The sequence below is a fragment of the Pantherophis guttatus genome, chromosome 2, assembly GCF_059756535.1.
Source record: "Pantherophis guttatus breed Tessera chromosome 2, ASM5975653v1, whole genome shotgun sequence".
Classification (NCBI taxonomy): domain Eukaryota; kingdom Metazoa; phylum Chordata; class Lepidosauria; order Squamata; family Colubridae; genus Pantherophis; species Pantherophis guttatus.
In genome coordinates, this window is record NC_142064.1 from 275,412,954 (window position 1) to 275,440,497 (window position 27,544).

Below are 27,544 nucleotides of genomic sequence, written 5' to 3' on the forward strand. Positions count from 1 at the left end.
TGGGCCATGACAAGTCAACACTTCAAGAGCCAAAATAAACGGCAAAAAGGACAAAGGAAAACCTTGTCTTTTCCCCTTCTAGATACCACATGGTTTACTTAGATTACTATTAATCATAATTGGAGTCTTCTGACACTAAATTCCTTGAATAAAATTCTCAGCAAAGTTCATTTCTCCCAGAACTTTAAGTAAAAAAGACCAATTCAAATCCCTGGTCCCCTCAAACTAGCTTCTGGGTGGATGTGGGAAGAAGAAATCAAGTCTCACCATCCCTCACATTGGTGGCACTGCCACCATCTTCCCTGCGGACCTCATGGCCAACTCTTTATTTAACAAACCAAGAAACTTTAAAATATAGAGCATTTCAGTGTCTTACATGACTAGGGAAAGACAACATGGAGAATGCCAAGGGGAAAAAAAAAACTTTCAATCTCTCCCTTAACTTTTTCCCTATTTACTCAATGATACAAGCTATCACTTTCCTGTCTTTTAGTCACCTCTCATTCAAACTCTGATATTTCTGATGTATTCTATTTCTAGAACAGATGGGAAATGAAATTTCACTTCAGATACTTCAGGAAATTTAAAATTGGCTCCAATTTAAGGTAAATAAACCAAGATTTAAAAGAAAAGAAAATCGCAAACAGGCCCTAGTCTTAACTTTAGAGAGGGTTCAAGGGACTGATTGCTTCCATAGCAGGGGTGAAATGTAAAATTTGTTACTACCGGTTCTGTGTGCATGGCTTGGTGGTGGTGGGGTAATGTGACTGGGTGGACATGGCCAACTTTTTTTTTTATTTTAACTTTTCAAAGCATTTTTTCTGCAATTGCAAAAAAAATGCTTTGAAAAGCCTCTGCCGATCAGGAACACAGCTGGGATCGTCAGAGCCTTTTCAAAACATGTGTTAAATCATCTCTTCTGCTGAAGAGGTTGAAGAAAAAAATGCTTTGAAAAGCCTCTGAGATCCCAGTTGAGCCCCGCGATCATCAGAGGCTTTTTTTCTACTTTTAAAAGCTTTTTTTAGGCAGAAGAAATTGTAGAAAAAATGCTTTTAAAAGTTTTTTTAAAAAATCCTCTAATGATTGTGCGCCTCAGCTGGGCATGGTGGGAGGTGGTGGCACACAGGGATTTTTGCTACCGGTTCTCCGAACCACCAGCCACCATCGCTACCAGATCGGGTGATCCGGTCCAAACCGGGAGCATTTCACCCCTACTCCATAGCTCTGGGTGAGCTTGCAAAAGGACAGCAAAAGTTACCTGGTTCTTGATATATCTTCATCTATTTTCTGGATGAATCCTGACAGGAAGGATAACCACTAGAGAAAAGGGCCTCCAAGGGTGTATCTGAGATTTTTCACTAACATCCTTTTCTCCAGCTTCTCCTCTGCAGATGGGACCATGAAGTAGTTTAGGATCCCAAGAGGAGAAGTTGTTTCTTAGTGTAATGATCACAATTCTGGGTTTGGGACATCTGCTGCTGCGTCTCCAGTGACTACCTTTGATGTAAACATTAGACTGAAGCAACATGCAAAGGTCTTGCATCAGGAAAGAATATATGCATCAGATCACAGGCTGTGTGGCACAAGTTTTGGGACAGGCAGGGACTGTGCTTTTGAATGTACATTTCTTTCCTTTCAAGACAAAAATCAGTTTGTCTCTATCTAAATTGGCAAAGTCCCTGGCATTTCCATCTTGTAGAGTGTTTTGAATTCTTCTAACTCTTCTTGTTCTTGTTTAGAAATAGGAAAGGGTTGATTCAACGCTGTGGATTATGGACCTCTTTCTTCTGCTTCTGATGCTTCTGGTGTCCCAGCAAGTCTCTGGGAAGCTTAGACCGAACTGCCCGCTGAGTTTGGAGCACCGGGATGAAAGCTATCCATGGAGCTATTATGGGCAAGGAGACCATCTCATTGGTATAGTCCTCTGTGCCACAAGAATGTTGCGTGAAATGTTGCTTTTCAACATGGCTCCAAATAAAAAGTCTCACTCGTAAGTCATTAATGTGTGTGATGGAGTTGCATTCCCTGCATTTACACTTCTGTTCTTTTTATTTCCCTGACTCCTATGTTACAGGACTTGTCTAATTTCCTGAATCCTTTTGATTTCCATGGCTTCCCTCTTTTGTCTTCTTTTGCAGAAGAAACTCAAATCCATAGATGGGGCAAGGAAAACACCTGAAAGAATTCAAGATTGATGATGGAAAGAGCTGTAGTTTCCTCTGACCAGCCCTTTTCCATTCTTTTATAACATCTCATTGATAGCCATTCCCTCATTCTTATAGAAAGAGAGGATGAGTTTTTTGTAGAATCGCTTTTCCTAGCCACCTATGAACAAGCATCTTCTTTTTATGATGGTTCTACTCTAATGATTCAATTAGTTTGAAACCGAGTTAATGAAAATCAGCACTACTACAAAATGATATATTTGTAACTTTTAACCCTGGTGGTGGTTAATCTCAATCCCATCGTCTGAACAATAATAAAATGGTTGACTATTATTTGCCCATGGTTATGGATCAGTATTAGCGTAAGGATCTAAAGGGTAATAAATAAACTTGAACATTATTTTACAGTCAGACATTTAATGATATGGCTAGAATCTTCCGCTTCATTATGACCATTGAAGAGATCAACAAGAATCAACCGTACCTGCAAAATGTCACCCTTGGCTACAACATCCAGAATGACTATTTTAACACAATTGGCACTTCAGAAGCTTTGCTGGACATGCTCTCTACCGGAGATGCCAATGTTCCCAATTACAGCTGTGGAAGGAAGGACAACGTTTTGGCTCTTCTTGATGCAGCTGCCAGTGATATCTCCATCCAGATGTCAACCTTAGTAGGCACCTACAAAGTGGCACAGGTTTGTGTGTGTGTGTGTGTGTTGTGTTGTGTGTGTGTGTTTCTATCTGGTCAAGTGAATGGAACAATAGAACCAATCCATCTATGTTTATGTTAGTTAGTTTACTTTATTGTCATTGAACCTTGTACAATGAAATTAAATGCCATCTTCAGTGTTCCTCATACATTAGAAAACTAACAAAAATAAAACAAAAACACACATCCTTCACATTCTATACAATTGAATTGAAATCCACTGATACTGCATTAATATAACACTATAAAATAGAATTCAATATAGTTACTGCACTGGCATAGAAGCTGTCTTTCAGCCTCTTTGTCCTTCTTTTTATTATCCTGTACCATCTGCCAGATGGTTATAGTTTGGGGGGAAAAAGGGTGCCCAGGATGAGATGGATCTTTAAGAATGTTTTGAACTTTCTAAAGGCAGCGGGAGCTATAAAGCTCTTCCAAAGAGGGGAGAGGGCAACCAATGATCCTCTGGGCAATGATGCTAACACTCTGGAGTGCTGTCCGATCTGCCACTCTGCAATTGGCAAACCATACATAGATGCAGTAGGTTAAAATACTCTCTATGGTGCAGTGATAGAAGGTCACCAATTTTTCACCAGTGCTTTTGACCAGTGCTGCAATATGAGTTCCCCAGGTCAGGTCGTCTTTTATGATAACACCCAAAAACTTAAAACTGGCCACTTGCTTTACTTGGTCTCCATTGATAACCAAGGCTTGGATGTCTGATCTATTCCTTCTGTAGTCCACTATAAGCTCCTTGGTCTTATTGGTGTTAAGGACCAAATTATTGTCTCCATACCATGAAAGCAACAAGTCTACCTCATCTCGATAGGCAGACTCATCTCCTCAGAGATGAATCCCACCACTGTTGTAATTAAATAATAGAATTGCTGGCATGAGTGGGAATATAGTCATGTACATAAACAGTACAGAGTGAGGGAATCAACACACAACCCTGTGGTATACCAGTATTAAGAATAAGGGTTGAGGAGATATGAATTATGGAATTCAAGAATTGCTTTCCACTGTGGTCATTTCACCTGTCATTCCTATGGCTTAGGATCCAGAGTTGGGAAGGATCAAAGCAATCATATCCTCTCATGACACCATTCCCATTGCTTTGGGGCTTTCTGCTACACATTTGTGAAAGCTAGCAGAGGCTCTGTGTCTAGTCAAATTGTCTTCTGTGCAGAAGAAAAATGGAGCAAAGATTGAAAATTCTTGTTTTGTAGATTATTTTAGCCAAAATAATATTTTTCAATGGTAACATATTCTAGATTCATGGAAAAAATCCCAGTGAATTATCTTACTTATGCACACCCCTTACAGACCTCTTAGGAATGGGGTGAGGTCAACAATAAACAGTTTAAGGTTAAAATTAGGGGATGTTGAGGATGTAACAAAAGAGTCAGGTAGTGCATTCCAGGCATTGACCACTCTGTTGCTGAAGTCGTATTTTCTACAATTGAGTTTAGAGCGGTTTACCTTGAGTTTGTATCTATTGTGTGCTCGTGTATTGTTGTGGTTGAAGCTGAAGTAGTCATTGACAGGTAGGACATTGTAGTGGATAATTTTGTGTACTACGTTTGGGTCAGACCATAAGTGCCGTAGTTCTAGTATATCAAATATACCATATTTATATTAATATGTATATGAAAGAGAGAGATCAGTATCTTAAACCGCACAATAGATGAAGGACCTTTTGGAATCTTTGCATTAAACCAATATATTTTCTTTGCAATCAGAATTTTAAAACGTACTTATAATATGAAACTGTACTTGAACAAAAGAGTTCAGCTGGTATCCCCATATGTGGATCTCATGATGGTAACTTGTAGTGATGATACAGAAATATTATTTGTAGTCTTTATTCTTTTCTTTTATTCTTATTAATTTGTTTTTATTCCATTTTATATAAGGTTCTGCTTATTATATTATGTATCTTCATATGGGGTCTAATAACTGATCAACCTTATATATGTTCTTATATGTTCTCATATGTTCATATGTTCTTATATGTTCATAAGAACCAAGTTGGATGGATTAAAAGCTAACATTTGGACTTGATCTGACCCCAAATATAACACAGAATTCTTCATAACTTTTTTTCAGACCAGTTATGAAATTGTTTCGGAAGCTCTGAGTGATAAAAGTCAGTTCCCCTTTTTCCACCCGATGTTCCCCAAAGAAGGGATCCAATATCCCGGCATTGTCCAACTGCTCCTCCATTTCAGATGGACCTTGATTGGTCTCTTTGCTTCTGACACAGAAAATGGAGAGAATTTCATGAGGACTTTTACTCAGATGCTTGTCAGGAATGGGATTTGTGTTGTTATATCACAACGATTCTCAACGACTCGGCGCACAGCACCCCTCAGGGATGCTGTCTCTAAGTGGAGACAAGTCAATGTCTTTCTTCACTCCATCGAACATGTTCCTCTTTTGGAGAGAATTATTCCTTTCCATTTAACATTTAGGCAGTTGTCTGGACCTATAGAAGGGAAAGTCTGGATCCTCACAATCTTTGAGAAACATTACATGCAAAGGAACAAAGTTTTAAAGTACATTCATAGTGTATGGATTTTTTCTTTACAGGAAAAAAAAGATAATGCCTTATATCCCTACCACTATGTAGAACGCCAATATCGAGATCGGTCTTTGCACTGTTCTTTTTCAAAGCATGCCTTTTCTGTCAAAGGTCGGAGAAGATGCACCCAGAAAGCATCATTGGAGAATAAAATAGCTGGTTTGTGGATTGAAACTAAACTAAAAGTTTTCAGTATCGTGAGGACTCTGACCCACGTCTTGAATGCTGCATATGCCTCCATATCCAGGAGGAAAAGACAGAAGGACAAAAAGAAGTTGAAGGCTTCAAGGCTGCAGCCATGGCAGGTATTGGATCCCAACAAGGATCTTGGTTCCTTTGGAGAAGGAACTCAAAGGAAGAGGGGAGGGAATTGTCTCAACCTCCTGGTGCCACAAAAGATTGGAAGTTTGGCCGCTCTAATTGTTTGGAGCATAAAGTTCCCAACAGCAAAAATTGTGGCAAATATAGTTTGATATTACAGACTGAAAATTTTCTTCCCCTTTGGGGCTCTCAGGTTGCCTTGATGCTGACCTTGACTCTCACACTTCCTCCTCCTCTGATTCGGGTGCTGGAGGGGCCGGTGGCTGACAGGCCACAACAGGCCCCCTGCTGTTCAATTTATTTGTCATTTACTCTAGAATCTTCCCTATAATTGGCCAATTGTGTTAAGTATATTTTCTCAATAATATTTTTTCAGTCTGTGATTGACAAATTTTACTGAATGTTTTTTTTTTTTTTTTGGTTCACTTGTGGAAATAACACCTGTTCTAATTAAGCATATTTACAACTGGTAAAACTGTAAAGATTCAAATGTGAATAGACCATGTAGGACAAGAGTGTCCATCACGTACAGGCCACACACACACCAGCTCAGCAAAGGCAAAAAATGTCATGATATGTCACAATACATCACGTGACGTGATTGAGTTTGACATCCACGATGTAGGATAAGAAACCAAGGTTTCTGCTTTTAAAATTCAAGGACTTTTCCATTCTAGCTTCATCCCTTTATGAAGAAGAATGTATTTTGTAATATTTCCCTTTGGAAACTGTACGTGGATCAAAATGGAGATATAGCAGCAGATCTGGACATCGTGAGCGGGGTGTTTGACTCCGAAGATTACCCCATCAAAGGCAAACTGGGGAGTTTTGAAAAAAAGGGACTTTTTGTCAACCAAGATGCTCTTCAACAGCTAACGTCGCTCAACCAGGTGAGAAAAATACCGGTGTCTTTTCTCTATTGTCCAAAGATGTAACACCTTTTTCAAGCAAGCTAAGCATAGTCACCATGGCTTAATGGTGAAATGAAGCCATGTGAAACTGATGAGAGGGGCCATCAGGTGCTTGGTTTGTGATTCTGATTGCCTTGCTTCTTCCTTGGCAATTTTGTTTATGTCAGATGTAAATGCCTTATTCTCCAATGTGTAAATAGTGTACAGACAGGGTATCAGGGGTTAACTTATTCTTCACTTCTTAATGTATTCATAATTCACCACTCCCACATATAGCTCCACCCATTGTATATATAAGGAGCTACCTACACCATTTCCCTTGCTTCTATCTGTGAATATTCAGTGAATATAGAATGCCTAATGTAAATAAAAGAATATATAGTTAAATCTTTAACTCTTGTTGATCTTATTGAGTCTGATCCTGAAAATATTGCAACAAACTGGTAGCAGAGGATGGTTAACTGACTCAATAAAAAGCTTTAAAATGTCTAAGAAAGATAGGCCCAACACCAGGGCCTACAGCAAAGAAATGGAAACGGAACAAGAAATAATCAACGAATCCACGAATGCAATTTCGAGAGAATCCGAAGAATACACCACTGAAGACGAAGAAATAATTGATGACCAGGAGGAAATCGAAATAGAAAATAACGAACTCAGGTCAGAGATATTAAAACTATTAAAAAGCCAGAAGAATGATGAAAGCCTCATCGCGAACCTCCAAGATATGCTAAAGAACAGCGGAGCAGCGAGAGAGAAAAGCATCACCAATGAAAAACCCAAAGATCCAAAAATAGTGAGTAATATGACTGCGGAGAAAATCATTACAAAGAAGAAAAACGATGATCCCGCGCAAAAATTTGAATGGCGGCCATCTTGGTTTCAACCGGCCTCCAAGATGAACGAAGCAGAGCCAATCAGCAAGCTCAATTCAAAATTTCTGGCGCGAAAAATATTATCGGACAACGAAAACGAAAAGGAAGATTCAAACACCTCAGAAGAATCAGAACCAGAAAGCGAGGAAGATCCAACAAAACACCAAATAAAATCAGCGATGAAAACGCTCTTTGCTGCATTTGGGCCAAAACTGAAAATTACTAAAAAGACACCAAAAAAGCGAACGAGCAAGCCAATGCCTCAAGACCTGCCCGCTCCCATCCTGACTACTAGAGCGCTGACGCCGGAACCCAGAGAGCCCTGCCGATACCGCCCTACGCCGCAGACCGAAGCAAGCACCAACGCTCTCAATAGAAGAGGAGGAACAGCCACCGTCGCCAGAACCCCCAAAGTCGAACCAGAGACCGACTCATCTGAAGAAGAGCAGAGCGAGCAAGCCGCAATGAGGAGAACCTTCCACGACGACGCCGAAGAAGAAATGAGCAACGCGCATGCGCGAAACTACACTGACGATCCGGGAAGACATGAACAGGGGAGAAGATCATGCAGACTCGTAGCGAGCATCCCCACGCCGTTTTGCAATTTTCTGCATTTACGAGACCACGGACTACCTCAGGTTGTAAGTAATGGACCCAATAATGTCGGAAATTTACCCAATGACTTCCCAAAACTAAGGGTTGATGGCATTAATTTACAAGAATGGTATCAACAGCTCCAGGTTGTCTTTATGAAGGAAAACTTACTGTTTTTTATCACTAGTCCCCCAAAAAGACCTTGGACACTAAAAATAGATTGTTTACACCATAGAGCTTTTTTCTTAATAATATCTAGTGTGTCTCCTGCAATGTATCACAGCATTAAGCCAAATTTGACTGTTTCAGAAATTATTCAATGCATGTTTAATTTGTTTCACAGTGACAGTGTAGCCACCACCACAAGGATATCTAAAGACTTCTTTTCATCTAGGATAAAACCAGGGGTTTCCATAAGTGAACATTTAATATCTTTGAACAAAATAAGAGCTGAACTGCATTTGAGGGGGGAGGTGATTTCAGACCAAACAATGAAAAGTGTCATTATCAACTCACTTGACCCATCATGGGACAATTTTATGTCACATTTAGACACAATCAATCTAGGGTATTTATCCATAGAAAGTCTATCTAACAAATTGATAACAGAAGATAATTCTAGAAGGAATCGTTCTAACAATCACACAGAACATAAACCATATAGGAAAGTAGCTTTCCAAGAAAAATATAGTGGAACATTTAAATGTCATAATTGTGGATCCAGGGAACACAATAGAAGAGATTGCCCAAAATTCTTAAAAGAAAGATATAGATCAGAATACAGAAACAAATACGATTATAGACAGCCTTCCATAGAAAGGCATAGATATAGGAGCCCACCAAATCACAGAGAGAATAGAGGGGGCAGAGACAATTCAAAGGATAGAAAGTCTGGTTCACTGAATGGATTAAATAAACAAGACAACACTAACACACAACAAAGTGAGAACAATAATTGGCTTATTGATTCTGGAGCAACTAATCACACCACTAATAACAAAAGTATATTGTCTTCATTTGCAGAAGATAAATTTGTAATTAAGGTAGCTAACCAAGAAAAGGTTCAAGTATTAGGTAGAGGAAATGTAACCTTGCCTGGTTTAGGAAAAATAGAGGGGGTATTACTAATACCTGAAATACCTCATAACATATTAAGTGCCATAAAACTAAGCAGAGATTCTGACATTAACATTGTCTTTTCAAAAGGAAAGGCAACTTTGGAAAAGAATAAAATAAATGTAGGCACTATGGTGACTAAAGGAGGACTACCTTACCTAATAACAAAAGAAAAATGGTTACATAACATTGATTCAAATATGGAAGATTGTATTGAAATAGATGATGAGAATGTTAGCAACAGTGACAATGATGAATGTAAAATATCTCATGATCACACAGATGCACACAACGATAAGAAGCCAAAGATAGGTAAACCAATTCATGATGAGTGTGCTCACATATTGCATAGGAAGTTAGGACATGCCAGTTTTCCTGTAGTGCAAAAAATGACTGAACACGCAGAAGGTGTTAAAATAAAGAATTGTGAAAATTATCTGGAATGCTCAGTATGTAAATCTACAAAACTAGAAACTAGTCCCAGGCCAAGAAAATCTACCAGATCAACTAACAAAATTTTTGATTTAGTACACATGGACTTAGTTGGTCCATTAACTCCATCAATCACTTATAGGAAACGTTACTTCCTGACAATAGTGGACGATTATAGCCGCTATGGATTTGTTTACACATTAAAGCACAAAGATGAAACATTTCAAAAATTTAAAGAATTTTACAAACGCATAGAAACACAACACAACATCAAAATAAAACAAATTATGACAGACAGAGGATGCGAATTTATGTCTAAAGAATTCTCACAATGGTTAAAAGACAAAGGAATGTTACATTACACATCTAGTCCATTTTCTCCGTTCCAAAACGGGATTGCAGAGAGAAAAAATTCCACATTACAAACCATGATTAGATGCACATTGGAAGATGCTGGCTTAAGCAAACAATTCTGGTCAGAAGCCTTACATTATTCAAATTACACACAAAATAGAACATGGTCCAGCATTATAAATAAGACACCATATGAAGTGATGTATAATAGAAAACCAAAATTAGCACACATGCATATATTTGGAGTCACAGCAGACGTACACATACCTAAACAATTAAGAAGAAAGGGAGAAAATGTGTCCAGGAGACTCAGATTTATGGGATATGAGACTGGCACTAAAGGATACAGATTCATTGATAGTAACAACAAATTTATAGTCTCCAGAACAGCTGTGTTCCATGAACAAGCTAACTGGTCTAAATTACATCTTAATGAGATATTCCCAAATAAACATGAAGATACAAAATCTCATGAAAAAGGGACTATAGAAAAACAAAATATCAACAAATATAAAAACAAAACCAAAACTTGGACAAATAGCCAACTCAAAATAAAGACAGACACACTAACAAAAAAGGAAGCAAGATATTTGCATGATAACGATAGTAAACCCGAGAAAATCATTAGAAACACCAGAAATCAAATGCCAAATAAATACAAGGATTATGTAATGCACATGAATGGTGAACCAACAACACCCAATACATACGAGGAAGTGTTAAAACTTCCTCACGAAGAAAAAGAAAAATGGGAATTAGCAATGAAGAAAGAGATGGAAAGTTTACAAGGACTAAATGTATTTACACCTGCATCTGCACCTAAAGATAAGACAATTATTGGTACCAGATGGATATATAAAATTAAGAATTTAGAGGGAGGAAATACTCTATACAAAGCTAGATTGGTTGCACAAGGTTATGCACAGAAATATCCAGAGGACTATACTGACACGTATTCCCCCACTGTAAGAACAGAGAGTGTCAAAACAGCTCTAGTGGTAGCTTCAGCACTCAATCTAGATGTATTCCAATATGACATACAGACTGCGTACCTACACGCAAAATTAGATAAAGAAATATACGTGAGAGCACCTCATAGTCCATACACAAACAGAAATGAGACTTGGTTGTTAAACAAGAGTTTATACGGGCTAAAACAATCTGGTAAACGGTGGTATGATTGTTTAGTAAAAGTACTTAAGACCATGGACTTCAACGCTACCACTGCTGATAATTGTTTCTTTGTCAAGAGGGGTGATGATTACATTGAATTTGTATTGATTTATGTGGATGACATTTTATACATAGGAAAACATAAAGAAAGAAGAGAAACTTTTGTAACTAAACTAAATGAACATTTCTCATTGAAATCTTTAGGCAAGGTAAACAAATACCTTGGTGTCCAAATTAATAAGACAAAAAGGGGATTCAAACTTACCCAGAAAGATAAGATCATAGATCTTTTAAATAAATGCAACTTAAACAATGCCAAACCTTGTGATACCCCTATGCAAACTGACTTTCTAAGGAATTCTGATGAATCTTCTCCCGAGTTCAAGGACAATACATTCTATAGATCAATCATAGGTTCACTCCTTTACATATCTAATTGGACTAGACCGGACATCGCTTTACCACTCAATTTATTATCTAGGCATGTCAGCAAACCAACAATGTACCACTGGGAAGCTGTTAAAAGAATTTTAAGATATTTAAAAAGTACACTAGACTTTTGTTTAATGTTAGAACCTAATGATATTAAAGAACCAAAGCTTACGTGTTATGCAGATGCAGATTGGGCTGGAGACACCTCATGCAGAAAAAGCACATCCGGTTATGTATTTCTCTTAAATGACTGTCCAGTTTACTGGTACACTGGTAAACAAGAACTAGTGGCTACTTCAACAACAGAAGCGGAATATGTTTGTTTATCCAAGGCCGCAAATAATCTTGTATGGTTTAATGATTTAATTTCAGATGTCTGGAAAAAACCTGCTCTGCCTTTTGTTATGCATGAAGACAATAAAGCAGCCATTGAAATATCTAGATCTGATGCCATTGGACAAAGATCCAGACATATAGATATAAAATTTAAACATGTGAGACAATTATCTCAGGATGGATTTATTAAAGCAGTGCATTGCGACACTTCAGAACAATTAGCTGATATATTAACGAAGCCTTTACCTTCTAAACAGCATAAATACTTAACCTCTAAGTTGTATGTTTTGTATTGTCCTGAATCTGAATGTAACTGGTGTTGTATAACGAATCGGCATTTAGAGGGGGATTTGTCAGATGTAAATGCCTTATTCTCCAATGTGTAAATAGTGTACAGACAGGGTATCAGGGGTTAACTTATTCTTCACTTCTTAATGTATTCATAATTCACCACTCCCACATATAGCTCCACCCATTGTATATATAAGGAGCTACCTACACCATTTCCCTTGCTTCTATCTGTGAATATTCAGTGAATATAGAATGCCTAATGTAAATAAAAGAATATATAGTTAAATCTTTAACTCTTGTTGATCTTATTGAGTCTGATCCTGAAAATATTGCAACAGTTTAGTAGTTTCTAAATTTGGTGTCAGACTGAATCCAATGAAATTCAGTCAAAAGCAGGGTGAAATCAGACCGGTTCAGACAGGTCCTGGGGAACCGCTAGGGATTATTGGCAACAGTTCGCCGAACTGGTAGTAATTATGCCTCCTTGGCACCACCAACTCCTGGCCAGTCGCCACTCACCTCTCTGCATCCGTGCATCAGGCACTGTACCCCATCTATTCCTCCTCATCATCATCAGCTACCTCTAGACCTGGGGGCTTCTGACTCTCCATCTGAGAACCAATGGACAGCCCAGGCTCTTTCTCTGTCTCTGTCTGTCTCTCTCTCTGCAAGCTCCATTCCCTCTTCCCTCTTGAAACTCTCAGGCTGCCTTGATGCTGACCCTGACTCCCACACCTCCTCTTCCTCTGATTTGGCTGATGGAGGGGCTGGTAGCTAACAGGCCACAACAGTAATGTTTTAAGCAGCCCATCCAGAGTTATCCAGAGTGATGCATTCCTCTCTTTCACCACACATGGATGGAGCAACCTGACTTCTGTTCCTAAAAAGGGGGTCCAAGGCTTTCAGTTCACATGAAATCATAATGACTGTTGTGATATGAGATAATGCCCTTACCCAGAAGAATTAAAATAAGACTTTGATCCAAAGAAAAGTTTTTCCTCATATCAGAAGTCATGAGTGACGATTTGAAAGGAAATGCTACCAGTACTTAGATTAGGCCTTTGGCTTGTAAGAAGGCACTTCCATCTGAAAAGTTCTTGAATGCAATTTTTATCTTCTTAGATACTAAAGTCTCTCTGGGCAAAAAAGGAGGCTCCAAATTGAATTAATAATAAATGTAGGTTAGTCTTTCTATGCCAGTTGGTGTCACAGAATTGTAGTTATTAAACAAAAAGGTTTTTCTTGGATATCTAGCTGGGCCTTAGAAACATCTCCTTCTGTCACAAGAGTCAGGCTCATGTCCAACTTCCGGCAGCAAAAAGTACTTGACTTACCCTGTTTGAGGCTCACCTTCTCATGATCTCATGTCCATCTTACACAGGGGTGGGCTTCAAAAATTTTAGCAAGAGGTTCTCTGCCCAGTTGCTGGGTGGGTGTGATCATACTGCTTGTGGCCTAGTCAGCCTCCTGCACCACAACAGGGGGGGGCTTTTTCGATCCTCCAGGAAGGTGAAAATGGCCTCCCCAGGCTCCAGAGGCCCATTTTTCACTCTCCCCAAGCCTTCATGCATGCCCTGCACTTACCTGCATCCCGAACAGGCCGAATGGGGACTCCTGGGAGTGGCAGAATGCGGTGGGTGGGGCCAGCCAGGAATGGGATTTGGGGTTTCTCTGAACTGCACAGAATCTTTGCTAGAAGATTCTCCCGAACTCCTGCAAACCCCCAGCAACCCCACCCCCTGATCTCTTACATCACAACAGTTCCAGAAATTAGGCAGTCAGTTTTAGTCTTATTTCACTAGCATGGCAGCCACATGACTTGAGGAAATAAATATATAAAGAAACAAATAACATTCTCTTTAAGGTTGACAGCCCTTATTTGGAAGCACCTTTTGCTTTGTACCTTTAGTAGAAAACTGTTTTGAACCCCTTTCAAAGGGCTTTACAATGTTTTATATAGTCCTTAAGAATTTTTTGCAGCTCCTACTTGTGAGAAGTTGTTGTTTTTTTAATCACAGTTTTACTTTTGGGAAAACAATCTAATGGAGTAAAAATTTTAATACATTTATAAATTAAATTTAAATTTAGGATCAATCAATTTATTACAGTCTTAGACCAGAGACCAGAACAAGTAAAAAAGCTCAGTAAATATACAATGAAAAATTCTAGTATAAAATAATAAATAACAACTAAAATCTATAATAAAATCCAGTCTGTCAATTATACATGGTCTAACTATGCTACAATTGCAATCCATCAACTGTGTGGCCCGTTGTAGGTTCAGGCCTAAAAGGGAAAAGACTATGCAGTGTCAAGGGTTTGCCACATTTGTTATATAACATAACTATGGTGGAGAAGACACGTATCTGCGACGAATCCCCAGTGCTGCTGCGTAGAATCTGGCCACATGCACTGTAGTTATGTTCATCCTTAAGCAGCCACTGAAGATAGGTAGAATTGGATCAGCCAGGATACCTACCAGTAGCAGTTTATTGGCAGAATATGCTTTTTCCTAATCTCTGTATAAAAGGAACAACTAAGGAGCATGTGATCCACAGTCTCCACCTCTCCTGAGCTGCAGGAACAGAGACTTTCCATCAATGGTATCCTTTTATACTTGCCATACAGGATGGCCGATGGAAGCGCATGGCACTGTGTGAGCGAAAATGCTAAATTTAAGAATGAATATTTACAATTAAATTTTATTTCAAAATTTGATATGAATAGATAATCGTACCTGAAAGTCATGGATACCTGAAGAATGGAGGAATTCATGTTCAGATGGCTATAAGGAGGAAGCCAATGGTTGTCATTTAATGCTTCAATATTTTTTCAGTTCAATTCTTCCAGAATTTATTAAGTAGAAATGTACCTTATTGCAAAGGGATCTGCCAGAAGCAAAAGTGAGGAACTAAATGAAGAAACCGAAAGTTCTTACAGTCATTTGGAATTAGTCAGAAATTTTATATTCATCTAAGTGAGGCCCATAGTGTACTGGACTAATGTTTACATTGACTTCTATTCTCTACTGATGGTCAGTCCTGACATGTTTTCTTTGGCATTCCTTATTTGCCTGCTTTAGAGTTTCCCTCAATCCAAATGTGTGGAAAATTGTCATCCTGGATTTGTCAAAAAGGCTCGAGAAGGAGAGCCGGTTTGCTGCTACGACTGCATTCCTTGTCCAAAGGGGACCATCTCCACTCAGGAAGGTGGGTAACTCTGGAGGAAGAATGCTGGATTCGTCCAGAGCATCTAGATAGAGATGCAAGTTGAAGACATATTTAATTTTGAATACGTTGCTGTTTTTCTTCCATAATGGGAGGAATAAGAAAAAGATCTTGAAGGATGAGATTGGAAGAGATAGGAAGACATGGTGGATTCTGCAAGGTTACTTATGCCAGGGAAAATCTCTCTTCTACTTGTCAGTTTAGAAGTGTCCTGTCATCTTACCTTTACTGGGAACATCTGGATTCTTTGAAATGTGAGAAATGGTTTCAGATCAGTGGTGGGTTTCTACCAGGGGTGAAATGCTCCTGGTTCAGACCGGATCGCCCAATTCGATAGCGATGGCGGCAGGTGGTTTGAAGAAATCCCTGTGCCCCACCACCACCATGCCCAGCGAGCCACACGAACATTAGAGGCTTTTTTTTTTAACTTTTAAAAGGATTTTTCTACAATCTCTTCCACTGAAAAAATGTTGGCCATGCTTTGAAAAGCCTCTGACAATCCCAGCTGTGTTGCCTGATCGGCAGAGAGGCTTTTCAAAGCATTTTTTTCTGCAACATCTTCGGCCGAAGAAGTGGTTTTAAAAAATTCTTTGAAAAGCCTCTGACGATCCCAGCTGAGTTGCCTGATCGGCAGAGGCTTTTCAAAGGATTTTTTTTTGCAACCTCTTCAGCCAAAGAGGTTGTAGAAAAAATGCTTTGAAAACTTAAAAAAAAAAAGTTGGCCACGCCCACCCAGTCATATTAATTCCCCCCCTCCCCCCATCAAGCCATGCCCACAGAGCTGGTAGTAACAAATTTTACATTTCACCCCTGGTTTCTACTGGTATATTTCTGCTTCTGAAGCCCAACTGATCGGGGCGGCAGTGTGGATTGCCACTCCTCAGCTGTTTTCCTTGCTCTCAGCAACACGGAAGTTCACTCTTCTACAAACTGCACACATGCATGAACTGAACTAGTTGAGCGCAGCGCGTGCTCAGATAACCAGTTATTAAACCAGTAGGATCCCACCCCTGTTTCAGATGAATGGCTTTTTCTCATCCAAGCTAACTTTACTTCATAGGCCAATGATAGATCAATCAATCATGCAAACAATATTTCAATCAATTGATCCATCAGTCAATCTTTATTAAATTCATAGGGCCACATAAGCAGAAAGAACTAATTGGGAGGATCACAGAGGGAGAGCTTTTGGGTTCAAGAAACAAGAGAAAACAAATGGAGGACTCACCATAAAATCCATCAAGAGGATATCCGTATGAGAGGAGATGTAAACTAAATTTACCATTATTGGGCATAAAATCTGCCTCTTTCCTCTCAAATACTTTAACTTCTGGTTTAAGAAGTAAAAGACAAATATTCTTAGTAGCCCAGTTCAACCGTCCCAGGTTCAACAAAACCACCATAATGGATTCATTAGTAGGATCACTACTAAGCCTGTCCATCTTATAGTTACAATTTTATTGGATATTAAACAGTGAAATACAAACAATTACGTGCACACACAAGAAATCCAGATTCTAAAAGGAAAAAAACCTTTAAATTCACTTTGGATTTAAAAGCAACCAGATAAAATATAAAGGAAGAGGAAAAGAGAATTAATAAAGAACAATCTACATAATATGCATTGATTCCAATGTGAAGTTCATTAACTCTTTAAAAAAAATATTAAATCTAGAGAGTATGGACACAGATTAATTCATCTTTTCATTTTTAGAAGCTGAAGTCACAATCTCAGTTTCTGTTCTTGTATTAATTCAGGAATCGATCTTTCTTTTTTTTACACCAAATCATTTTGATATGAAGTGATTTTGGGCAGAATGTGGTTAAATCAACAATGAAACATTTTACAAAACCAACCTAAAGCATGTAACAGAAATAATAAAGATAGAAAGAGGCAACTACATCGGCATGTTACATGTGATGCAACCAGTACACCGGATCCCTCTCATTAGGGGGTCCCCGATTTTGTTGAAAGAATCACATATTAAGGAATTTCTAGAGGGGCTCAAGGATTGCAGCCAATTTCACACTTGGGGGACTTAATGCCTATTTCCAGAAATCAGCACACCACCTTCTGTCTTGAAGGAGGCCCTCTTCTCAAGAGGCTCACCGTGGACCTCAGCATGAAAGACCAGAGCAGGAATAGAATAGAATAGAATAGAATAGAATAGAATAGAATAGAATAGAATAGAATAGAATAGAATAGAATAGAATAGAATAGAATAGAATAGAATAGAATAGAATAGTAGAGTTGGAAGGGACCTTGGAGCAGTGGTGAAATTCAAATTTTTTACTACCAATTCTGTGCGCATGGCTTGGTGGGCGTGGTGTGGCTTGGAGTGTGTGGCAGGGGAAGGATACTGCAAAATCTCCATTCCCACCCCACTCAGGGGAAGGATACTGCAAAATCCCATTCCTTCCCCACTCCTGGGTGGAGGATATTGCAAAATCTCCTTTTCCACCCCACTCCTGGGGCCAGCCAGAGATGGTATTTACCGGTTCTCAGAACTACTCAAAATGTCTGCTTCCGGTTCTCCAGAACCTGTTAGAACCTGCTGGATTTCACCCCTGCCTTCGAGGTCTCCTAGTCCAACCCTCTCCTTAGGCAGGAAACCATACACCACTTCAGAGAAGTGGTTATCCAACATCTTCTTAAACATTTCCAGCGTTGAAGCATTCACAACTTCTGGAGGCAAGTTGTTCCACTGATTAAATGTTCTAAAAGTCAGGAAATTTCTCCGTAGCTCTAATTGCTTCTCTCCTTGATTAGTTTCCCCCCATTGCTTCTTGTTCTACCCTCAGGTGCTTTGGAGAAGAGTTTTACTCCCTCTTGATAGACTTGCCCCAGATTGGTTCTCTAAAATATTGCCACCTTATGGGTCTTTGGAAGCCTGCTTTTTCTGTTGGAACTCATGCCCTATTGCACACCTTCTTCCTAGAATTCCAACAGTCACCCAGCCTTCTGAAATTCTGGAGAAGAAGTTCCTCTCCCAAATGTTGAGATAAAGTGCAGGATGAGAATGTGGTGTATTGCATCAGTTAAGGTGGTTATGACTCCAAGTATTTCTCTTTTGGATCTTATTTATTCTTGTTGTTTTTATAGCTGTATATATTGGGGGGATTTTTGCTAGCTCAGAGCTGCCCAAAGTTTGCTTTAAAAAGGTCAGCCAGACAAATGTTTTATATATGTATGCAGCCTCCTATTTACAATTTGCTATGGAGTTCCTGTCTCTCAGTATCCTGCTGTCATCCAAATAAGGTCTTTCTTGACATGTGAAAGGAGAGACTATAAAAGGAATATTATTTTCTGTTTTGTCAGATACTGAAAAATGCACCAAGTGCCCAGATGATCAATATCCAGCTGAGAACCGAATCCAATGTATCCCCAAACGAATAACCTTCCTGTCCTATGAAGAAACTCTCAGCATCATCCTGATCTCCTTTGCCGTAATCTTGTTCCTAACCACAGATTTTGTTTTAATCATATTCCTTCAATACCGAGAAACTCCCATTGTCAAAGCCAACAACCGGGACCTCTCCTACACTCTCCTGGTCTCCCTCCTGCTCTGCTTCTTATCCTCCTTGTTCTTTATTGGCCGACCAAGGAAAGCCTCCTGCCTTCTCCGACAAGCAGTCTTCAGCATTGTCTTCTCAATAGCTGTGTCTTCTGTGTTGGCCAAAACGATCACAGTGGTATTGGCTTTCCTGGCTTCAAAACCAGGAAACAGGATGAGAAGGTGGTTGGGGAAGAGCTTGGCCAACTCCATCATCCTTTGTGGTTCTGGTGTCCAGGTTGTCATCTGTGCCTTGTGGCTGGGAATTTCTCCCCCATTCCCTGACTCTGACCTCCACTCCCAGCCTGAGGAGATCATCCTTCAGTGCAATGAAGGCTCCATCACCATGTTTTATGTTGTCCTTGGCTATATGTGTTTCCTAGCCACCATTTGCTTCACTGTGGCTTTTTTGGCAAGGAACCTGCCTGGGGCCTTCAATGAAGCTAAGCTGATCACTTTCAGCATGCTGGTTTTCTGCAGTGTCTGGGTCTCCTTCCTGCCCGCCTACCTGAGCACCAAAGGAAAGTCTATGGTAGTCGTGCAGATCTTCTCCATCTTGGCCTCCAGTGCTGGGCTGCTGGGCTGCATCTTCTTTCCCAAATGCTACATCCTCCTCCTGAGGCCAGATCTAAATACAAAGGAACACCTAATGATAAAAGTAGGGAAATAATAGTGAAACTGTTTTTAGGCTCATAACGTTTCATTTTTCATTGCCGTTTTTGGTGTGCTTGTATACTTCCTTTGCATAAATTGGACAATTAAGGTTATTAAAACACAAATGAATAGAAATATGAAGCATTTAAGAGTTATCAAATTATAATACAATATAAACTTCAAACAGTAAAATAACTGAATAATTCAAATTTTCATTCAGCCAGAGATGGACAGGGTAGGAAATAATAAAATAATAAAAAAATAAGTTATTTTAACATGAGACACATTTCCCAAAAGAAAGTGAGAAAGTGTATGTTTATTATTTATTTATCTATTATTGCGATTTATATGCCCCATTCTCCCGAGGGACTCAGGGCGGCTTTCAAAAACAATATCCAATACAAATCACAATAAAATTAAAATCAACAACCCAATTAAAACAATTTAAACTTATAACAATGTACATGTCAGCATTCCAAATTATGATCTCTTTCAGCGCTGACATGAATGAGAGAGGGAGAAGCTTTGCTTTAATGCTGAGATGAACTTTTACCTAGTTTCCTGCTCTTTAGTAGATAGCGTTACCTGGGTGACAGAGGGAGGGGGGAATTCCTGTGAAAAGAAAGTGCTTGGGACGAAGAGATGGATCTGCACGATGGCCAATGAGACATTGGGGTTGAAGAACGGAAAGGGAGGGGTTTGGAAGAAGGTGCCAGTTTTGGCTGCACAAAGTTCAGGGATGTCGTTCTTTCAATTCTTAAATAAAAAGAAAGATTCATTAGAGACCTTGCATTTGAGAATGAAGTTTATTTAAGATAGCAGCAAAACCAGACAGTACACCCATAACGGATCAGTTAAGTTGACGAAAGAGCCACGTCTTCAACTCACGATGGAAGGAAAGGAGGTCGGGGGCTGTCCTGAACTCGGTGGGCAAATCATTCCAGAGGGTCGGGGCTCACACAGAGAATGCTCTCCTCCTCCTGATTATGACATGTTTGGCTGGCCAGCAAATTAAGTAAGCTTGGGTTTGGAGCTGTGGGAAATGGAAAGTAGTTAGGGATCACAATCATATTTATGATTTAAACTGCTCTCTGAGTTTTCCCACTACTTTAAGAATAAGCTATAGGTTGCCCAAGGAAATAAGATTAAAAAAAAAAAAAAAAAACCTCCACAGGTCTGGAAATGTTTGATGGTATGTGTGTGTATGTGTATGTATGTAATCATTTCCAAACCTGCAGGAAGGACGAGACCCTCTAACAACAGTACACAAAAAGTTATTTAGAAAATAGAGCTCATTGGCTTGTGAAACAGCTCCCTGAAATAATTTGGTTTGCATGGAGGAAGCATTAAATGAAATTTTTGTATGTGAAATTGGTTTATACAAAAAGTCTGATTGCAGTACAAATGGGAATGTGTGTGTGTGTGTGAGATGTCCCGAAGCTCATAAGGAGTGATAAAGTGAAGTGATCTTGAGACCTGTGCATGCCTGTGTGTTGAGGATGTGGGAGATAAATTTGTGGAAAAATGTTTGTGAGTTGTTGAGACTAGAGAAAAATACAGAGGGTTGTGTTGTTGAAAGGATGCTGAGAGGCGAAAGGAGATGAGAATTCTATGTAGTTTAAACATTTTTTTTCTTCTCTCCTGTATTCCAGACAACCCCCACCCCTTTGGAGGAGAGAAGCAGGAAAAGGGGGGGCTGCGGGCTTTTGTTCTTTTCACCATTTTTTTTTCTCTCTCTGCTGAACCAGCCTGAGAAAGGCGTGGTAAAGGGTGATATCTTATACCTGCCTTTGCATTTTCACTGTTTTTGGCTCGGAATGCAATTTTGATTTTCTTTTTCCTTCTGGAAATTTTTGAGGTTTAAAACTCTTAATTAAACCTATATAAAGGAAATGATTTTGAAAGATTTTTTGAATCTGACTAGCATTTTACTAAAGGCAGAGAATTGAAGTTTTAGTGGAAGCCAGAAAGTTGCCTTTAAGTTGGTCTGCACAGACTTGTGCTGACTTGGAAATCAGGATGGCAGTGGTAGGAGGAATTGAATGTTTTATAAGAAGAAGGAGTTAGAGAAAGTAGAATTGATGGAAGGGAGAAGGTATGTGATTTGTTTTTGGAAGGTTATGGATGTTGTAGATGGCATAACCTTTGGACGGGGAAGGAAGAAAGGAATGTGAGGGTGGAACCAAGTGATAATGGGAAGGGGAAGTGGTGTTTTTAATTGACAAAGATCAGATTAAGTGGACAAAGCATTAGAATACACTTAATTAGTGAAGGGAGTAGGAAAATCACTCCTGATAGAATAGAAGGGGTGGCGTCTCAGCCTCTAAAAAAAAAAAAAAAAACAAGCAAGAATTAAGAAAATTCTTAGGTTTGGTTGGATACTGCAGACTCTGGATTGATGGGTATGCTGATTTTACCAAACCCCTGTATGCAAAATTAATTGAATCTGAACCTTGGAGTTTGAAATGGGAGGGACACGAAAGAGGAAGCCTTGAAAATTTGAAACAAACTTTAACCAAGGTTCCTGTATTAAGTTTACCAAATTTGGAAAAGCCATTCCATCTCTTGGTAAACACAGAAAATTGAATTGCACAAGGGATGTTGGCTCAGGACTGGGCAGGACAAAAGAAATCCGTGGCATTCTTGTAAAAAAAATAAGGGACCCAGTAATAAGGGGATGGCCAGTATGCATTCAAGCAATTGCTGCTACTGCAATATTGGTCCAAGAAAGTAGGAAATTGACCTTTGGGGGAATCCTTATTGTAAGCACCCCACATCAAGTCAGAACCATCCTTCAGCAAAAAGCGGGGTGGTGGTTAACTGATTCCAGAATTCTAAAATATGAAACAATTTTAATGCAGCAGACAGACTTGATTTTAACTACAGATCACAATTTGAATCCAGCACAGTTCTTAGCCAACACCAGATCAATGGATCAGTATGGATTAGAACATTATTGTGCTGAAGTAATTGATTTACAAACAAAAATAAGACCTGATTTGGAGAAACACCCCCTGGAGAAAGGAGAAGGAAAAGGGCCAAAGGAGATCTGAAAGCCACTCTTGTGAAGGGATAGTATACCCTTCCGGACAATCGCCTAGTGGTACCAGTTTCACTTGCCTGGCCTTTAGTATCAGAGGCACCTCTGACCTCACATATTGGCAAGACTGCTTTAGCCCAACAGTTGCAAGCAATGTTCTACATACCTAACTTGCAGAGCCTGGTTGCCAAAGTAACTTCCCAATGTCCTACGTGCGCGCAAGTGAATGTTAAGCAAGGACCGCGTTTACCACCAGGACAGCAGCCCATCTCCTACTTGCCCATGGACTACTTAGTTGTGGACTACCCTACTAGAAATAAATTAGCTATACAGGTGGCACGCTTTCTTTTAAAGGAAATAATCCCTAGATTTGGATGTCCATCTACCATTAGCTCTGACAATGGCCCAGAATTTGTGCAATGTATTAATCGCCACCTAGCTGAAGCAGCAGGCCTGAAATGGAGATATCATTGTGCTTTTCGGCCACAATCCACGAGAAGGGCGGCATATAAATCAATTTAAAAAGGGGGGGGGGCTCTGTGCATCTTGGAAGGAAAAATAGGCAGATTCCAAGTGTGCATTTGGGATAGTGCAGACATTTGGCAAAATATGGGTGGAGTCATTGGGGAATTCAAGCTATTGTCAGATGAACTTTTAAAATGCTATGGTTGTATTGGGATATATCCTTTAGCAACATCAATTATAAACAAATGTTTGATTTGTAAAAAGGTGAATAAACAAGCTGTCAGGAAACAACAGATGGGTGGGAGACCACCAGCTTTAAGACCATTTCAATGTATTCAAGTAGATTTTACAGAATTACCAAAAGTGGGGAGAGTAAAATATTTATTGGTCATAGTGGACCACCTCACAGGGGTGGTGGTGAAGCTTTTCCCTGCAGTAATGCTACAGCAACAGAAGTGTCAAGAGTTTAGTTAGACCCAACCTAGAAAGAATATTGGAATATCATCATATGAATTGTTGTTTGGAGTAGCTTTCACTCCAGGAAGCATATGCATTGATTCCCTGGAAACCAGAGACAAAGTATTGAAACAATATGTGTATAAACTGTCCAGATATTTTGAAGTTCTTAGGAAACAAGGACTATTAGTCCAAACACCACTTTGGAGTTTCCAGTCCACAAATTCCACCACGATGATTGGATGTGGATCCGGAGCTGGAAGGAAGTTAAACCCCAAGTGAAAGGGCCCGTGCCAGCCCCAAAGGAGTGGAAGGTGGAATCTCACCAAGGAGATCCATTGAAGTTGACGATCCAAAGAACCCAATGGACTGGTGGGCAGTAACCAGTGGGAATAGCGTTCTTCATCATCTGGACTATTTTTGTATTTTTCTTTCTTAGGACTGAGTGATTGCCTATGCTGTTTCCCCAACTGAAGAGGACTACAACTGATCAGATTCCATTGTGCACTCTCCCAGATGTATTGGTTTTGTAATTGTGCTTTTAAGACCTTAGAAGGAAGATCTTGGGTCCACTGGATGAGACTGAAGCCCGCAGACCAGAGTGATCCAGTCATATACCAGGTGACAAAAACTGACAAGCCATTGGTGCTGAAGTTCAAGAAGAATACACCCTGCTGAGTCCTACCGGCAATGGACTCTCAATGCATGGTGGTGATCATCAGCCTTGTTGAACCACCCCAGAAGCTGGTTCCCAGCACACAGCCGAAGCTCGGAACAGAGAAAGACAACACTCCATAACTGTAATTTATACTGTAAAATCCATTAACTGTGATAGAAACTAGTAAGAAAATTCTTAAAGATACTAATGCTTGAGGTAGGTTGGGTGTGGGGACTCTGGGCAGTTGCCATCCTAGCCCTATTATTGGAATTGTATTATATATATAAGGACCGGACCGGTGGGACACCTAGGATTGAGGTTGATACTGCTCTTTCCCAAGTTACATATACCCCTAACCCTCTTCCTGCCGTAGTGAGTTTGTAAACTTAAGGTGTTGTGCTATTAAGGCCCTGTGTGTGTAGAAAAACGGAAGTGATTATGTTCTTTTTATGGTTTTGGATGTTTTTAGCAGAGGGTCTATTAAGTGATAATATCTTGAATAATATTTCCCACTATTGTGAGACTGTCCGAGAAATCCCCCTTGTCCATGAGGAAGGATTCAGAAATATTGAGAACCCCAAGGAACCAACCAGCATCAGGGCACTGAGTAAAGACACTTTAGATCAAATCTGCTCCCGCCACCGACGTTTCATCAGTAGGTGGGGTCGTTACTTTGGACCTGAGCTGACTCCAAGACCTAATGTCAAACAATTGACAATCCCGGTAAAGGGGGGAATACAAGAACAAAGAGAGAACGGACCCCTGCAACAATTGAAAAAAGGGAATTACATGTCAAGGATACTGGAATTAGGTCAAAGCCTCGTTAATCAGTCTGATTCTACCTTGGGTCAAAACTGCTGGTTGTGTTTGTCTGCTAGTCCTTCATCTTATCATGCTGTCCCAGTTGAGCAAGATCTCTGGGAAAGGACAAAAGCTACCCTAGTCCTTAAAAAGGATATTAGATACAAAGCAGCAACATCAAAGCTGCAAGAGATTTTTATGATGCATTCATAAAATGGCTTGATCCCATCCTCTCAGTTTTTTAATTGAATTTCGGTTTTAATTGGGTTGTTTTAAATTCGGGCCAAAATTATTTAATTGTTTTTTTTAAATGTTTTTAAATTTTATATGCTATGTTTTATCCTGGCTGTACACCACCCTGAGTCCCGCAGGAGAAGGGCGGTATAGAAATATAATATAATAAAATAAATAAATAAATAAAAGACTGGGAATAAGCCACCTTCCAATAGCTGGCCCTATAGCACTGGTGTAAAAATCATAGGAACACCCTCTATGTGCGTAAAGAGACATCAAATATCTGGTATTCCTGTAGGGTCCCTGGACAGAAGAACAATGTCCGTCAGAAATATACTTTGGCCCTAGAATGAACCTTATGGATGTAAAATTAACCAGAAGTATTTCTCCTTCTGCCCACCACTTGTTTCAACAAAAAGTCACTTTCTCAATACCAGCAGATATGATCTGGTGGTATCACCAAAAAAGGAAGATGGGGAGGATGGAATATATCTTTTGAAAAATGTCCGAGGCCATTTCAGTCAGCACGATTTCCATTCTGGTTCACCTTGAAGTCCAAATCTGGTTTATGTGCTCTCTTTCCCCCTGGAAATATAACCTCCCGTTATCTTCTTGAAGGCCCAACTCTCAGAGATAAGCAAAAGGACCCTTCCCTAGAAGTCCCATTACAGCCACTGACTGGAATGTTTGTGGCAGGGACTTTGGGGGTCTGGACTAATGAAATGACCACCGAACTCATGCTTTTCCATAAATATAGGTGTGTGTCTAGGAGAAAATGGAGTTTTCTTCTTGTGTGGAAAAGATGCATATTTGTGTTTACCAACAAACTGGACAGGGACATGCACATTAGTACACCTTTTTCCTAAAATAGGTGTTGTCAGTGGAGAACATATCATCCCTGTTCCTCTCATGGGACATATTCAGAAATGGGTGCCAGTCCGAGTCCCACTATTAGTAATCATGGGAATACGAACTGCAGTTGAAACAGGTATAGGTGGAATAACCCACTCCGTAATACAGTTTCAACATTTGTCAGAAGAACTTCAAGAGAGCTTGAACCAAATTGCTGGGACTCTGGTAGAAGTCCAAGACCAGATAAATTCTTTGGCAGCAGTAGTCCTACAAAATCGACGTGCCATAAACCTCCTAACAGCAGAGAAAGGTGGTTTGTGCATACTTCTGGGAGAAGATTGTTGTTTCTACATGAATAAATCAGGTGTAGTCAGGGAAGTTGCCAAGGATTTGCAGGATAGGGCTTCCAAGATAAGTCAGAGGTTACAAACAACTGACATGTGGTTTTCTTGGTTGCCTGGATCCGGATGGATAAAACAAATGTTATTCTTGATGATATGTGCTGTGGCAGGCCTAGCCTTTATTCCTTGTGCAATCCCGTGCTCAAACAGTTATCTATACGAGCCGTGAAAGAGATACAGACTGAGAAGGAGTTAGTTGTGATGGAGCGCCTCCTTGATCATCAGGTCAGCCCCAATTCCTTTCAGGACAATAACGACTCTGATGCAGACACATATGTAGAAATTGAACCTGGGAAAGAATGGAGAGAGTACCTCCAAGGATTAGGGGAGTGAAGATCAAGAAATACCTATCTTTTGCCTAGATTAGTCATATTCTGCTAGATATTATATGTTTGCTTTGTTTATTTAGAAGGAATAGAATGTTATCTACTAGAGAGTTGAACATGTAGAAAGTAGTGGAAGTTTCTGCATAGAAAAACTTCCAGAGGGGGGAATAATGTGAATAATATGAATGGTATAGGATCAGCTATATGAACACTGAAGAACCCTCTTTATTCACATTATTATAAGACAGAAAAGTGCTTGTTTAGAAATTACACTAAGTCAGCGAAATTCCATTCTTGGCAACATATCTTTTGAGGGGCCTATCTGTCAAAGATGCAAGGACCATATGTAATATATCTTCTAAAGGGCCTAGTTGGCAAGAATTCAAGGACATCCATATGAAACAAAAGTTAATTATTATCAAAGGAAGCCATAAATCTACGCATCAGCGGATACAGAACTAAGGAGAATGTTTAGGTAAAATTATCTCATGTAATGTAGGAATTTGGTAATTAAAAAAGTGTCAATTGTCATGTAACGGATGTATGTCAACCATATATGGAAAACCGATGTGCCAGCA

The 27,544-nt window shown here is 39.6% G+C and overlaps 1 protein-coding gene across 1 annotated transcript; it reads left to right on the forward strand.

Moving 5' to 3' along the window:
• On the forward strand, nt 1-26,973 carry LOC117657573 (uncharacterized). The gene is made up of 3 exons (XM_087885319.1): nt 1-605; nt 1,740-8,031; nt 26,791-26,973. The coding sequence occupies exons 2-3, from the start codon at nt 7,180-7,182 to the stop codon at nt 26,971-26,973; spliced, it is 1,035 nt and encodes a 344-aa protein (XP_087741445.1). The 5' UTR covers nt 1-605; nt 1,740-7,179.
• Nucleotides 26,974-27,544: the final 571 nt, after the last annotated feature.